Below are 13,323 nucleotides of genomic sequence, written 5' to 3' on the forward strand. Positions count from 1 at the left end.
GGGCTGGAATGCTTCCCCACGTACGTTGTGGTGACTCTCCCAGTTTGGCTGGAACCAGCTGTGGGTTGGCGGGCCATCTTTCTATATCTGGCCTTTCCATATGGCTAGTGTGGACTCACAGCATAGTGGTCTCAGGTAGTAGAACTTTTTATGTGGTGGTTGTCTTCCAAGAGCTGCTAGTTTGCTAAGTTTGGAACTGGCAGAATGCCACTTCCCCCTCATTGGATTGGTCAAAGCCAGCCTAGATTCAAGGAGAGGGAGATTGTCTCCACCTTTTAGTGTGAGGAACAGCATGCATATGTAGGGAAGGATAGCAGCCATCTATCTAAAAGAGATCATCTAAAACATCCAATTTTATATACAACAAGAAATAGACATAAAAATAACATTAAAGAACTATGTCTCATTTAAGTGGATGGTTTTTAAGAAATGCATTAAGTTTATTTGGATGAAGTCTCCGGGGGAGCGAAGGGCTCTTGTCAGAAAACTAAGCTTTGTCAAAATCAGAGCTAGGACTTGATCAGTAATGGATTCAAACCTAGTGTCCTGGTACTGGTGGGTAGTAAATAAACACACAGATGATTGGTTTAATTATGCCTGGTGCTCTCTTATCTGTTAAAGGTCAGGTCTCTCTTTAATGATTAAAGTTGCTTTCTTTATAAAGTGAGAGCATAATGGCACTCACTCTGATCTACAAGAATCAAAAAGATCCATATCCTGTTTCTCTCACCTTAGAGGCATTTGGAAAAGTGTCACACAATTAAAGTTTCTTGAGTTGGTGATTCTACTGGGAGAATGTTGTAATAAATTTTCTCTTTTGACTAGTGCTGTGATGGGAAATAGGCTGGAAATGCCTCTAATCATCCCATTTCTTGACCTGAGCATTTCCTGAACATTTTGAAAGTGTAATAATTAGTTTCAAAAATCTTGATAGACCCAAATACATCAAGATAAGTAGGGCTGTAGAGTGAATCCTTCTTTGAAGCATACACGGTTTCTTGAACAATTCCCCTTTTCTTATATTATTCCTGATTTTTAATAGTTTTGACAACCTCTTAGAATCACTTCTTACTTGGAAACTTTTGGAATAGATTATGCCTCTTCAGTGCTTGTTGTTACATATCTCTTTGGTATTTCATGGGAACAGCTGGGAAGTAAGGGTCACCATTTGTGATATTTGTAAAGAAATCAAGAGCAAGGGCCTACAAAGCCCTTTTGGAGGCTGAATGAATTAGTAATTCACCCATTAAGGACTTAGTGGAGAATGGAGTTCCTTCTTTCCCTTTCTTCAGAATAAGGGGACTTATTCTAAAAACAGGGCTTAAGATTACTTTCAAAGATTGACACCATGCAAAAATGAATAAAATAGGTGAAGGAGACATGACATTGAGAAAACAGGGGCAGGAAATAAAATTAAATTATATTTAAGATATATGCCATGAAGTTTTCTACCTGTGCTCGAGGGGAGGGATCACGGATTTGACCTAAAGTTTCCTCCAACCAAAGAAGAAGAAAACCATTTGGGACAAATGCTGGGAGATCCCAGCTTAGGTAAGCAGCCACGAAGAGCTACCGCAGGGTAGATCTCTTAGCAAAATGTTTTCATGTATGCTGTTTTTGTAACTACGATCTGTTAATAGTATCCAAGGATTACAGTCCTTGGGAGAAAAAATCTAGAACATTGCTTTCTGAAGCCTGAGGTCCCATTTCCTCATTTTGACAAAAACAGTACCTTCCAAATGACGTTAATTAGGGTGGATGTGCTACTGCCTAAAGTCATGAGGCATTTTATTATTTAAAATAAGCATTAATCCTCCTTAAACATGAGAACAGTTCTAATGTTTAGGAGGGATGGTAGCATTCACAATTCATAGATCTATTCAACAACTATTGATTGAGCACCTTCTGCTTGTCTGGTTACCCTGCTGTTAGGCACCGGGGATGTGGCAGTGAATGTGAAGTAGAAAAAACACTCCTAAAACTTATATGGAATCACAAAAGACCCCAAGTAGCCAAAGAAATCCTGAGAAAGAAGAACAAAGCAGAAGGCATCACACACTCTGTTTCAAGCTCTACTTACAAAGCTGTAGTCATCAAAATAGTATGGTACCAGCATAAAAACAGACACGTAGGCCAATGGAACAGAATCGAGAGCCCAGAATAAACCCAAGCGTATACAGTCAACTAATATTTGACAAGGGAGCCAAGAATACTGAATGGAGAAGAGACAATAAATGGTTTTGGGATAATTGGCTGTTCCCATGTGAAAGGATGAAACTGGACCCATGTCTTAAACTACTCATGAAAATGAACTCAAAATGGATCAAAGACTTATATGAAAGACCTGAAATCACGAAACTCCCAGAAGAAAACATTGGAATAAAGCTCTTTAACATGGGTCTTGGTAATGATTTTGGGGGGAGGGGGTACGATAACTTAAAAAGCAACAAAATAAAAAGTAAACAAGTGTGACCACACCAAACTCAAAAGCTTCTGCAAAGCAAAAGAAACCATCAATAAAGTAAAGAAGAGACAACCTATTGAATGGGAAACGAATATCCAAAATATATGAAGAACTCACGCAACTCAATAACAAAAAAACAAATAACCCACATTGAAAAGGACAAAGGACCTGAATAGACCTTTTTCCAAAGAAGGTATAAAAAAAGTGAGTAGTTCATAAAAAGATGTTCAACATCACTAATCATTAGGGAAATGCAAATTAGAATCACAATAACATATCACTTGTTTCTGCTAGAATGGCTGTCATCCAAAAGATAAGAGATAACAGAAATAAATAAATAAAGCTATTGGTGTAACACATTAAGAAAGAAAAAAAAAAAAGACAAGAGGTAACAGATGCTGGCATGGATGTGGAGAAAAGGGAACTGTTGTGCCTTGTTGGTAGAATTGTAATTTAGTGCGGTCACTATGGAAAACAGTATGGGGGATCCTCAAAAAATTAAAAGTAGAACTACCATATGACCCCCAATAATCCCACTTCTAGGAACCTATCCAAAGGAAATGAAAACATTAATTCAAAAAGATATCCGCACCCCAGTGTTTATAGCAACATTATTTACAGTAGCCAAGACATGGAAACAACTTAAGTGTCCATTGATAGATGAATGGATAGAGAAGTTCTGGTATATATTTACAACAGAATAATATTAAGCCATAAGAAATGAGGAAATCCTACTATTTGCAACAACATGATGGACCTTGCTGGCATTTTGCTAAGTGAAAAAAGTTGGACAGAGAAGGACAAAATACTGTGTGATCTCACTTATATGTGGAATAAAATGAAACAAGACAAAAGTCATAGAAAAAGAGATTGGACTTGTGGTAACCAGAGGTGGAGGGTAGGGGGAAGAAGAATTAGAGAAAGGGGGTCAAAAGGTTCAAACTTCCAGTTATAAGATAAATAAGCACTAGGGGTGTGATGTACCACATGGCGACTACCATGAATATGAATGATATATGGGAAAGTTCTTAAGAGAGTAAATCCTAGGAGATTTCAAGGATCACAAGGAGAAAATTCTTTTTCCCTTTCCCTTTTCTTTTTATTGTATTTATGTGAGAAAATGGATGTTAGCTGAACCTATCGTGGTGCTTATTTCACAATAGATGTAAAGCAAACCATCCTGCTGTATGCCTTAAGCTTACACAGCGATGTATGTCAATTATTTCTCAATAAAACTGGAAAAGAAGACATAGATGTGATGAGGGTTGCACAGCAATGTGAATGTACTCAATACCACTGAACTCTACACTTAAACATGGTTAAAATGGGGCGCCTGGCTGACTCAGTTGGTGGAGCTCCTGACTCTTGATCTCAGGGTCGTGAGTTCGAGCCCATGTTGGGTGTAGAGTTTACTTAAAAAAAAAAAAAAACTTAAAAAAAAAAGGTTAAAATGGTAAATTTCATGATATGTCTGTTTTACACTAGAAAAAGGCGGTTAAGACAAGTAAAAGGCAACGTAGTGGGACTAGATCAAGCACTTGGGGTTGTGGAGTGTTAGGGATTCTGAAAGGGGCCCCTACCCTGCCTGGGGGTGGGGGGGAGCAAAAGGGGTCCCTGGAGGGGTCATGGGGCCCCTGACCCAGAAAGAAGGGGGAGCCATTGCCCCGCACACAACTTTGAACTTTCTGGTGCCCAAAGGGGTCTGTTGTGCGTGACCCAAGGAGGAAGAAGCGTGGGGCTGGCAGAGACCAGAGTGACTGTGTCCCTGTGGGGCCCCGCTGCACCCCGACGCTGGCTGGCATCTTTCCATCTTGGAGTAACCAAACCCTGTGCCCGCACTTTCCTCCACAGACCGCCACTCTGCGGCGACAGGGTCGGTATATGTGCTCCACGGTTCCTGCAGACGCGCAAGAGGAAGCGCAGAGCTTATTTGTCACGGAGGTAATGTGTTTTTTCTACATCAATTTATACCTTATTTTAAAGCCACTTTTTGCTAACGCTCCCCCTTCTTTAAATTTCAATGATATTTTCAAGCAAGTGTCAGAGACGTAATTACATTTTTGTAGTGGAAGTTAAAATAGGAGAATAGAATAGGATTTTCAGAGCCTGAAGCTTGGACAGAAATGTCAACAGGGGTCGTTTCTGACGGCTGTTTAAAACATGAATTCTGCAGAACTTAGAGGTATAAGGAGTAACTCTTATGAACTCACTGGAAATCTTTGGCAGAGGATTTGTTATTGAGATTATTTTCAGCTGAGACTCAGCACACACATTTATGTATTCATTTACTTCATTTATATGTTTATACTTGTAACTTATTTTCAAGACTAGTTCAATGTTCATGAAGTGCCAGATGATAATGAGCGGAGCCCGACTCTATCTCTGATCAATGTACGATTCTTACCACTCTTGTTTGAACATACAAATAATGATTATCTTGTTATGGAGGAAAGAGAAATTACTGCATTTAGACTGCTTCCCCCCCCACCCCCGCCCTTGGGGCGTTTGTTTCTTCTTCCAGGTGCTTTTAGATAACATGAACTAATTAGGTCTTTTAATTTTGTTTCTTGAAGTGCTCCTTCATTTAAAAATAATGGATTTTTATCCCTATTTTTCTCATTGATTTTTGGATGATACATATGCCCATCAATAAGTTTGCCCACCACAAGGAAGTTATGCTTTTAAAAGTGAAGAGCAATTAAAGTGACAAGATCATAGTCACAATATTAATTCCATTGAGATTTTCGAAAAATTAAATATGTATTTAAAATTGTAAAAGTAATGATCTCTCATCCTCTGAAAAGAACTTCTTGTCTTACTTTCTTTGCTACTATATTAGTAAAATTAATTCCGGACAAATAGAGCCAGATATGTTTATATAGTCTTAAGTGTTTATTTTAAAGCAGGATGTGGACAAACTGTGCCGGACCCACAGGCAACGTCTGGCCTGCAGCCTGTTTTTGTAAATAAAGTTTTATTGTAGCCACACCCCTCCGTTAACATGACTACTTTCACATTATAACTCAGAGTTGAGTGTTTGCGGCAGCAACCATGTGATCCTCAAAGCTGAAAATATTATCTGGCCTTTTGCAGAAAGAGTTTTGTTGACCCCCTATTTTAAAACATGGAGCAATATTGATTACTAATTCAGTTCTCCCAATTGCTTAATAAATAGGATTTTGGAGGGACAGCTCTCCATTCAGTTCTTCAGTCACCACAGGCTGAGCAATAACAGCTTCGAGCTATCCTGCTGCAGCCAACAGAGCTAAGGCCTCTTGGGACCCTGCCACTAGGGTGGAGTGAAACAGCACTTCCTCTCCATCCTCTGGTCCAGCCGAGAATGACTTAATGGCTTTCTTTTTAAAACAACTGCAAAAACCTTTCAGTATTAACTTCAAAATATTATTGAATTTCACAAGTTGGAAAGGTCAGTCATGGAATCAGCCAGTTGGATCCCTGTCTTTCTAGAGTTACAGTTCTCTGGATGCTGATTTCTGATGTAACCCCTCATCTTCTAGACTTTCTACATCCCCGGAGGGGCGGGGCTGCTTACCTTATTCTGTGCTTCAGCCTTAGAATTTAGCTGGTATCTGCTGTGTGCATTGTCAACAAGGGCTTATTAAATGAATGACTCTCTGGCTATCTAACCTGCTTAACTGGGTTTTTTATAGTTTCTTATGACGTAAGATATTTAAACATGGTAATTATCTTACCCATGTTATCTAAGATGTTAAAAATCTGGGCACTCAGGTGTTGCATTCATAAATGCACCGATTGTATACAAGTGTCTGCTTATTTATTTATTTTTTAGGTGGGCAGTTACATGTCATATTTCAGAGTAGGTTTAATGTCCTGCCAGAGACTTTGGTGGTATGATTTTAGTTGCTGCGCTTGTTCAAAAAGCTGAATAGAGAATAGGAGCGCGTGCACAAGCCTGTATCACACCTGGTCAGAGCTGACTTGGCCGTGCTAATGGATCTAGAGAGAATAGCGGGAAAACCCAAACCTACAGGTAATTCTGAAATCACATTTGGTTTGGAATGTGACTTTGAGTGTGGATGTCTGATGTTCTCAATGTGAAAATGCTTTGAAAATATTTTTGAGAAGCATTTATAAGAATAAAATAGTATTTAAAAACCTTCGTCACTACTTGGCAAAGAGATGATTGAAAAATTGTTCCGCTCCCCCATCCGACTCTGTTCCTAACCCTTCTCTGCTTTCAGAATGATAACATAAAAATCTTACACTGCCTGCCCTTCACGAGCTTGCCTGTAGAGTGCTTAGCATAATCTGGCACGAGAGAGGCACTGGGCATTGCTGTAGTTATTTTAGGGACTTTGGTGTGGAGGGGAGTTTGCTTCAGAAGGCCTTCAGGCATAAGCTGTGAAACATAAGGCTGGCCTTCTAAATGATGAAGTGAAGTAAGCAGAACCGACACTTTGATCATCATGTTGATTACAGCCAGAGTCAAGTCAACTAGGTAAGGCACTCATTTTACTTACTCATTCAATGTTTTTTTTCCACACTGAAGTTTACATATGCGTAGCCAAGAGCTGACTACACAGAAAATCAATTTAGCTGATGGTAACTTAATCGCACGCTTCCCCTATTGATTTTGACTCATTCATATTTGAAGTTCTGGTGGATGCGGTCTTACAATCTTTAGAGTCAACGCACTATTCAGTGGATCATCCTGGATAGATGAGTGAAAGACACCATGCTGGTCCGTTGAGTCTGTTGGGTAGTAAGGTAGTTTAATGCAATGTAGGGGATGTAGAAACTTACTTTTTTCCTCTGAGGGTTTCTTCTAGCTGATGTAGGAATTAACTTGATATGAGAAACATTAACAGGAGGGAAAAAACCAAAATTTTATTATGTGCACATGGAGGTCCAATAATGAAACTGAAACCCCAAGAAATGACCAAGGCAGGTAGTTTTTACACATTTTAGACAAAAAGACAATAGATCTATGAGGAATTGACAGGATAAAGAAGACAGGTGTTTGGGAGCTTTAATTAGTAAGGAATTCTAAGCAGAATTTAGGCTGAGGTAGTAGATGAGAAAAAAATGATGAGGTTTAATTCTGTAGCTTTCTCAACTTTAAAGTCTCTACCTCTGGTGATAAGGATTTTTTTACTTCTTAGTACAGGAGAGTAATTTTCATATGGGAGATTTGTTTCTGGCTTTCACGGGGACAGAGGAGGGTCTCAATGTCCTTTGAGCAGGTTGACTCCCAAGAAGCTTCAGTTCAAAATAAGCAATATGCCATTGTTGTACATTTTGGGGCAGCCTGCCCTGGCCCCCACACCAGTGTGTAGGTTAGTGTCATGGTAGAAGGTAAAGCTCCCTACTTTGGTTCACACATATGTGTGCAGGCAAGGTGATGTCACGGTGCCATTGTGAACTGGAATCTGAATCTTTTCTCCTAATAACCTCACTCTGGCCCTTATAAATAGAAGGAAAAACCGAGGGCAGATTTCTATTATACTTAATAACAGAGCTAGTTGTAACATTACTAAACATCCTGAAAGGGTCTGAAGTCAGAAGCAGTACATTGTTTGTTATGTAAATGCGGCAACTGAGGTGAAGTTTGTCCCCTTGCAAAATCTCTCTGATCATGAATGATGGTAACTTAAAGTGACCCTGTTCCCAAGGGTAGTGTTTTAGTGATTTTTAAGCTTTACAGGAACCTCTGATGGTGGAATTTCAGGCACAAGAGGGTTGAGGTGAAAGAATTTTTTTTTGATGTTTGTGTGGGTGTGCATTCATAAACCTTCCCAAACGTCCTCCAAAAGCCATCACATATCTTTTTTCTTTTCCTCTTACGGTTTTTTTTTTTTTTTTAATCTGTCCCCCCATAGTGCATCAAAACCTATAACTCTGACTGGCATCTTGTGAACTATAAATTTGAAGATTACTCGGGAGAGTTTCGACAGCTTCCAAAGTGAGTAAATGGTCAGACCCCACAAGGTGGGGTCATACACATGGGCAACAGTTTTTTGCACTTGAAATGCTTAGGGAGGTATGTAACTTCATATGCAATCAGAGTAATTGGAGAAAATATTCCTAGATGGTTTATATGTATATGGAATAGCTTTTATTTCCGGGGTATTTGAAAGTAGGACTCAAACCTAGCACTCGCGGATTGGTAAATGGTAAAAAACACATGGATGGTTTAGTTATGGCCAGTGGTTCTTTTCGGGATACCACTGATAAAACACAACCGGTAAAGTACCTTCAGTGAGAAGTAGAAGACAAAACATAAATGCTACAGTGTGTTTTATCTTTGAAAGAATATTTTGAAGAGACATAAAAAGCATTTTATAGTGAATAAATTTTATGTTAAAAAAAAGTAAATCAGGGGCACCTGGGTGGCTCAGATGGTTGATTGTCTGCCTTTGGCTCAGGTCATGATCCCAGGGTGCTGGGATTGAGCCCCGCGTCGGGCTCCCTGCTCAGCGCAAAGCCTGCTTCTCCCTCTCCTTCTACTGCTCCTCCTGCTTGTGCTCTCTTGCTCTCTCTGTCAAATAAATAAATAAAATCTTAAAAAAGAAAAAAAAAGTAAATCAAAGAGCACACATTTCCCGACTGTTTTCTTTACCTTCTTTAAAGTATTAATGCGTTCTGGAATACACCAAAAACAAGTGTGTTTAGATTGATTAGTGGTCAATAAAGTGGACCAGGTGAGAGGTTAAGTTACCAAATGGTACATCCTGAAATGATGCAGTTGGTAAATTTAGTATAGCTGATTATGAAAATCGAAATCAAAATCAAATAATGATGGGTTGTATTTTAAAAGTAACCATCACCAATGAAAATTTTACCTATAATGGAGACCCTATTGATATATTTTTCCTCTGTGTTTGGGGCATCTATGAGTTTGAACCATTGAAACTATTCTCAGTGAACTTTGCTGTTTGTTTTTCCTATTTGTGTGGTTCAGCCACTCCTTCAGAGTGTTCAGCCAACTTCCCGATTGACTCTTTTTGAACCTCAGCTTAAAACACTCCCTTCCAGCATTATCTTCTCCAGATGGGTATGCTCCTTAGTTCTATATTTACCCAGTACTTATTTGGGGATTTTTAAGGTCTTTCCATTTGATTGTATTAACCTATCTTCACTGATAGTCTGGTTCATACTATTCTCCTGGTTATCATAGAACAGACTATGAGATATAGTGAACTTACTGGATGAGATACCTTTACCACTGGTCGATTTCACCTTTGGCATTAATAATTTTCCAGTTTTGTGATAAGAAAGAGAGGGAGGATTCTAACATAAATTCTATACTCTGCCTGTATCCTCTGCTCACTCTCCCCTCTGTGAGCCTCAGTTTCCTCACCTATTAAATGGTCTTGACACCAGCCCCCACCATCTAAAGGACTGAAGGAGATAATGTATGTGAAGCCCAGTGCTTAGAACATACTGTTTAATAAGTGCAGGCTGCTGTTACTGTGCTTTTGTTAACACTGTCATCATCAAGACCGTGCCTCCCACTCTAAAGGCCATGATCCCATTTTCCATTTTCTCTTATAAACTTCATTTTAAAAGTTATTCTACTGAGGCGCCTGGGTGGCTCAATCAGTTAAGCGTCTGACTCTTGATTTTGGCTCAGGTCATGATCTCAGGGTTGTGAGATCAAGCCCCAAGTCGGGCCCTGCGCTCAGCACAGAGTCTGCTTGAGATTCTCCCTCTGCCCCTCCCCGCGCTTGTGCTCGCTCTCTCTTTCTCTCAAATAAATAAAATAAATCTTTAAAAGTTATTCTACCAAGTTTTTGTTTATTAATACACTTTCCCTTTTTTTTTTTTAAAGTAGCCTCCACGGAGCCCAACGTGGTGGGGCTTGAACTCATGACCCCGAGATTAAGACCTGAGCTGAGATCAAGAGTCGGACACTCAACCGATGGAACCACTCAGGCGCCCCTACGCTTTCCCATTTTAAATATATCTATGCCAGCTTTTCTACATGGCTTTTGGGGGCTCTCTAACTCTGGAATCACCCGCTTTGCAAAGCAGTAGTGCCGATTGTTTTTATTCTTCAGCTGAGTGGACCAGCTTTGGATTTGTTAAATGTTGGTTCCTCTGATGGAGGAAGAAATGCATAGATTATAAAACAGATTTCTTTCTTCTCTTTAAAGCAAAGTGGCCAAGTTGGATAAACTTCCAGTTCACGTCTATGAAGTTGATGAGGAGGTTGACAAAGACGAGGTAGGCAATTGCTTGCAGATTTAAAAATTGATTTAGTTTACAGATTGCAAGACTGTTGGAAAATTACCAGCATTTAGCCAAAAGAGGAGTTGGAATGTTTCTTGAAACGGGAAGAATTTTTTTAAAATGTATTGTCGGATTGACTGAAATAAGGTCTCCCTTTCAACCTGACTGTTCAGCGGTACAAGTTCTTCCTGTCTTGTTTATTTGTTCTGAGATCATTTTCAAAGGCCTGGATAAGATTTGGCTACATTGTTAAAAAATATCAAGATTACTTAGACCTTAAGTTTAGGTTGTTTTTCAACAGGATATCTTGAAACAAACTGGCCACCAGTAGGCTTTAAATGGCTCTTTCTTCAGTAATGGCTTTGAGTGAAGTATATGGTACCAAGAAGCTTTTCTTTTCCTGTCTTTTCTTTAAACAAGCCCACTCCCCCTACTCTTGGAGAAGTGCATAGAGAGAACTGGGCATTAAGATGACTGAGCGAGGGAAACCTAATAAAAAGTCAGTGCAGAGCTCCTGAGTGGCTCATTTGGTTAGGCAACTGCCTTTGGCTCAGGTCATGATCCTGCAGTTCCAGGATCGAGTCCCGCATCGGGCTCCCTGCTCGGCGGGGAGTCTGCTTCTCCCTCTGACCCTCCTCCCTCTCATGCTCTCTGTCTCTCATTCTCTCTCTCTCAAATAAATAAATAAAATCTTAAAAAAAAAAAAGTCAGTGCAACCTGTTTCTCCATTTCTCATTCTCCCCATGAGATGCCTCATTGTGAGTTGGGTGGGGCAGGTGTCCTGATTGATTGATTGATTGATTGTCAGCTAAGCCATAACACTGGCCATTCAAGAATATTAAAATGTCCATGGCAGCAAATTATTTTAGAAACCACTTTTAAAATAATTCTGGGAAGAGTAAGTGGTCATCCAAATGAAAAGATATTAAAAAAAACTTGGTGCTGATTAGTAGTAAGAGGAGAACCCATTGAAATAATGCACGTAAGGGCACACAACAAACTGTAAAATCCTAGATAGGTAAGTTATTTCTTATTGCTAATAATAAGAACATTAAACCACCGATATTAATATTGATATGGTCTAAAACAGAACATAAGATGGGTCTTTCTGCAATTGTCTACTTGATTGCAGCAATAAAGATCACTACTAGAGACTAGTTTTCGGAGGTGTGAGCCGGGTAACGGGACTCCGTGTGGCCCTCTCTTGCCACTGAGTGCACTGAAGTGTCCAGCGGACACTGCCTTAGAAAGGCGAGGAGGCTGCAAGGGAGCCACACGAGAGAGAGCGCGGAGGGCCCTGGGTCAGCGTGTGGCAGCCTGGCCACACTGTGTATGTGTGTGTGTTCACATGTCATCTGTCTGTCTGTCTGATGCACGAGTGCGTGCCTAACGTATTTTTAGCAGCAGCTGGCTGCCCCCTGCTCGCCTCGCTACCCTGGCGCCCACAGCTGGAGTCAGAACCTGCTCCAGCGAGTTTCTTTGTTTTTCTAGCCGTGTCCCTGCACTTTCCTGACTCCCCTCCTGTACCGCTATCCCTGTGTCTTCTTATCTGTCTTTCCTTCCATGCTGTTGCCCCATCCATTTCTTTCATCCCTCCTTTCTCTGTTGCCTCCTATTTCCTTCCTTTCTTCATTCACCTTCCCCTGAACTGAGCCTCTGGGAAGTTTTCCAGGAATTTGCTTTCGTCCTCCAGTTATAGGGGAGTATAATTTGAAAACATTTTTCATGAAACCAGGCGCGACCTTACAACCTGAGCGGTCAAGTATGGTATGTACTTTCTGTGGCTCATTAAACACTTAAAAATTTGGACTGGAGCTAGCTTTGCCTTTTAATGGGCTAGAGCTTTTCCAGGAACTTAGGCTTCTCCCTCTCTTTTACTGCCAAGCAGACTCTAAAGTGACTTGTGGCAGATGGTGACTCCAGGGAAGGGGCAGGATGGGGCAACCTGGCACCGATGGAATGATTTTCCCTTTGGCCAAACTCACAGCAAGTAAGATTAGTAGTAGCAAGAGCTCGATTGTGGTTTGCCTTCTCTCCTAGGATGCTGCCTCCCTCGGCTCTCAGAAGGGCGGGATCACCAAGCACGGGTGGCTGTACAAAGGCAACATGAACAGTGCGATAAGCGTGACCATGAGGGTAAGGTGGCCCATCTCCCTGCATTCCCCTCTCATTAAACCCTTTCTGCTATAGGTCTTGGGAATAATGCTCAAAATGAATGGGTATGCTGTTCTTCCTGACAAATGTCTGGTTAATAAGATGCCTCCCTGGTGATAGACCCCCATTGGTACTGTCCCACTTGCACCCACTTTCCCTGCTTCACCCTCCGACCACTAGCATGACGAGACCATCATTGGGCTGGTGTGCCGGTGCAGTTGCCAATGTGGGCTTTCTTCCCTGGATCCACTGCAACAGTGGCACCTCCAAGCACATCACCCAGGGGGTAAATCTGAGCACTTTGGGGAGGTCTACTGTGACAAAGTCAAGAAAGGCAAAACTTGAGAACCAAAGGGAAAACTGTTAGATTGGAAGGGGATTGCAAAGAGAAGAGCAAAGCTAGTATAAAAAGCCATTCAGGAGAGGAGGAGGACCAGAGAAAGACCAGGATAAATAATAAAGAGGAGAGAAATAATGGAAGGGAGGTAGGA

At 40.7% G+C, this 13,323-nt stretch overlaps 1 protein-coding gene across 27 annotated transcripts in view; it reads left to right on the forward strand.

Moving 5' to 3' along the window:
- Positions 1 to 13,323, forward strand: part of DOCK9 (dedicator of cytokinesis 9) — a 327,271-nt gene that overhangs the window by 141,946 nt on the left and 172,002 nt on the right. For all 27 annotated transcript variants that reach the window (XR_013446892.1, XM_078070150.1, XM_078070157.1 and 24 more), the window contains exons 3-6: positions 4,316 to 4,405; positions 8,326 to 8,408; positions 10,603 to 10,672; positions 12,719 to 12,814. Coding sequence is in view for 26 of the 27 variants with exons in the window: in XM_078070150.1 (XP_077926276.1) it covers positions 4,316 to 4,405; positions 8,326 to 8,408; positions 10,603 to 10,672; positions 12,719 to 12,814 (339 nt within the window). In the remaining variant the exon portion in view is untranslated. The remainder of the gene's footprint in view (positions 1 to 4,315; positions 4,406 to 8,325; positions 8,409 to 10,602; positions 10,673 to 12,718; positions 12,815 to 13,323) is intronic.

Source organism: Halichoerus grypus, chromosome 4 (assembly GCF_964656455.1).
Source record: "Halichoerus grypus chromosome 4, mHalGry1.hap1.1, whole genome shotgun sequence".
Classification (NCBI taxonomy): Eukaryota; Metazoa; Chordata; class Mammalia; order Carnivora; family Phocidae; genus Halichoerus; species Halichoerus grypus.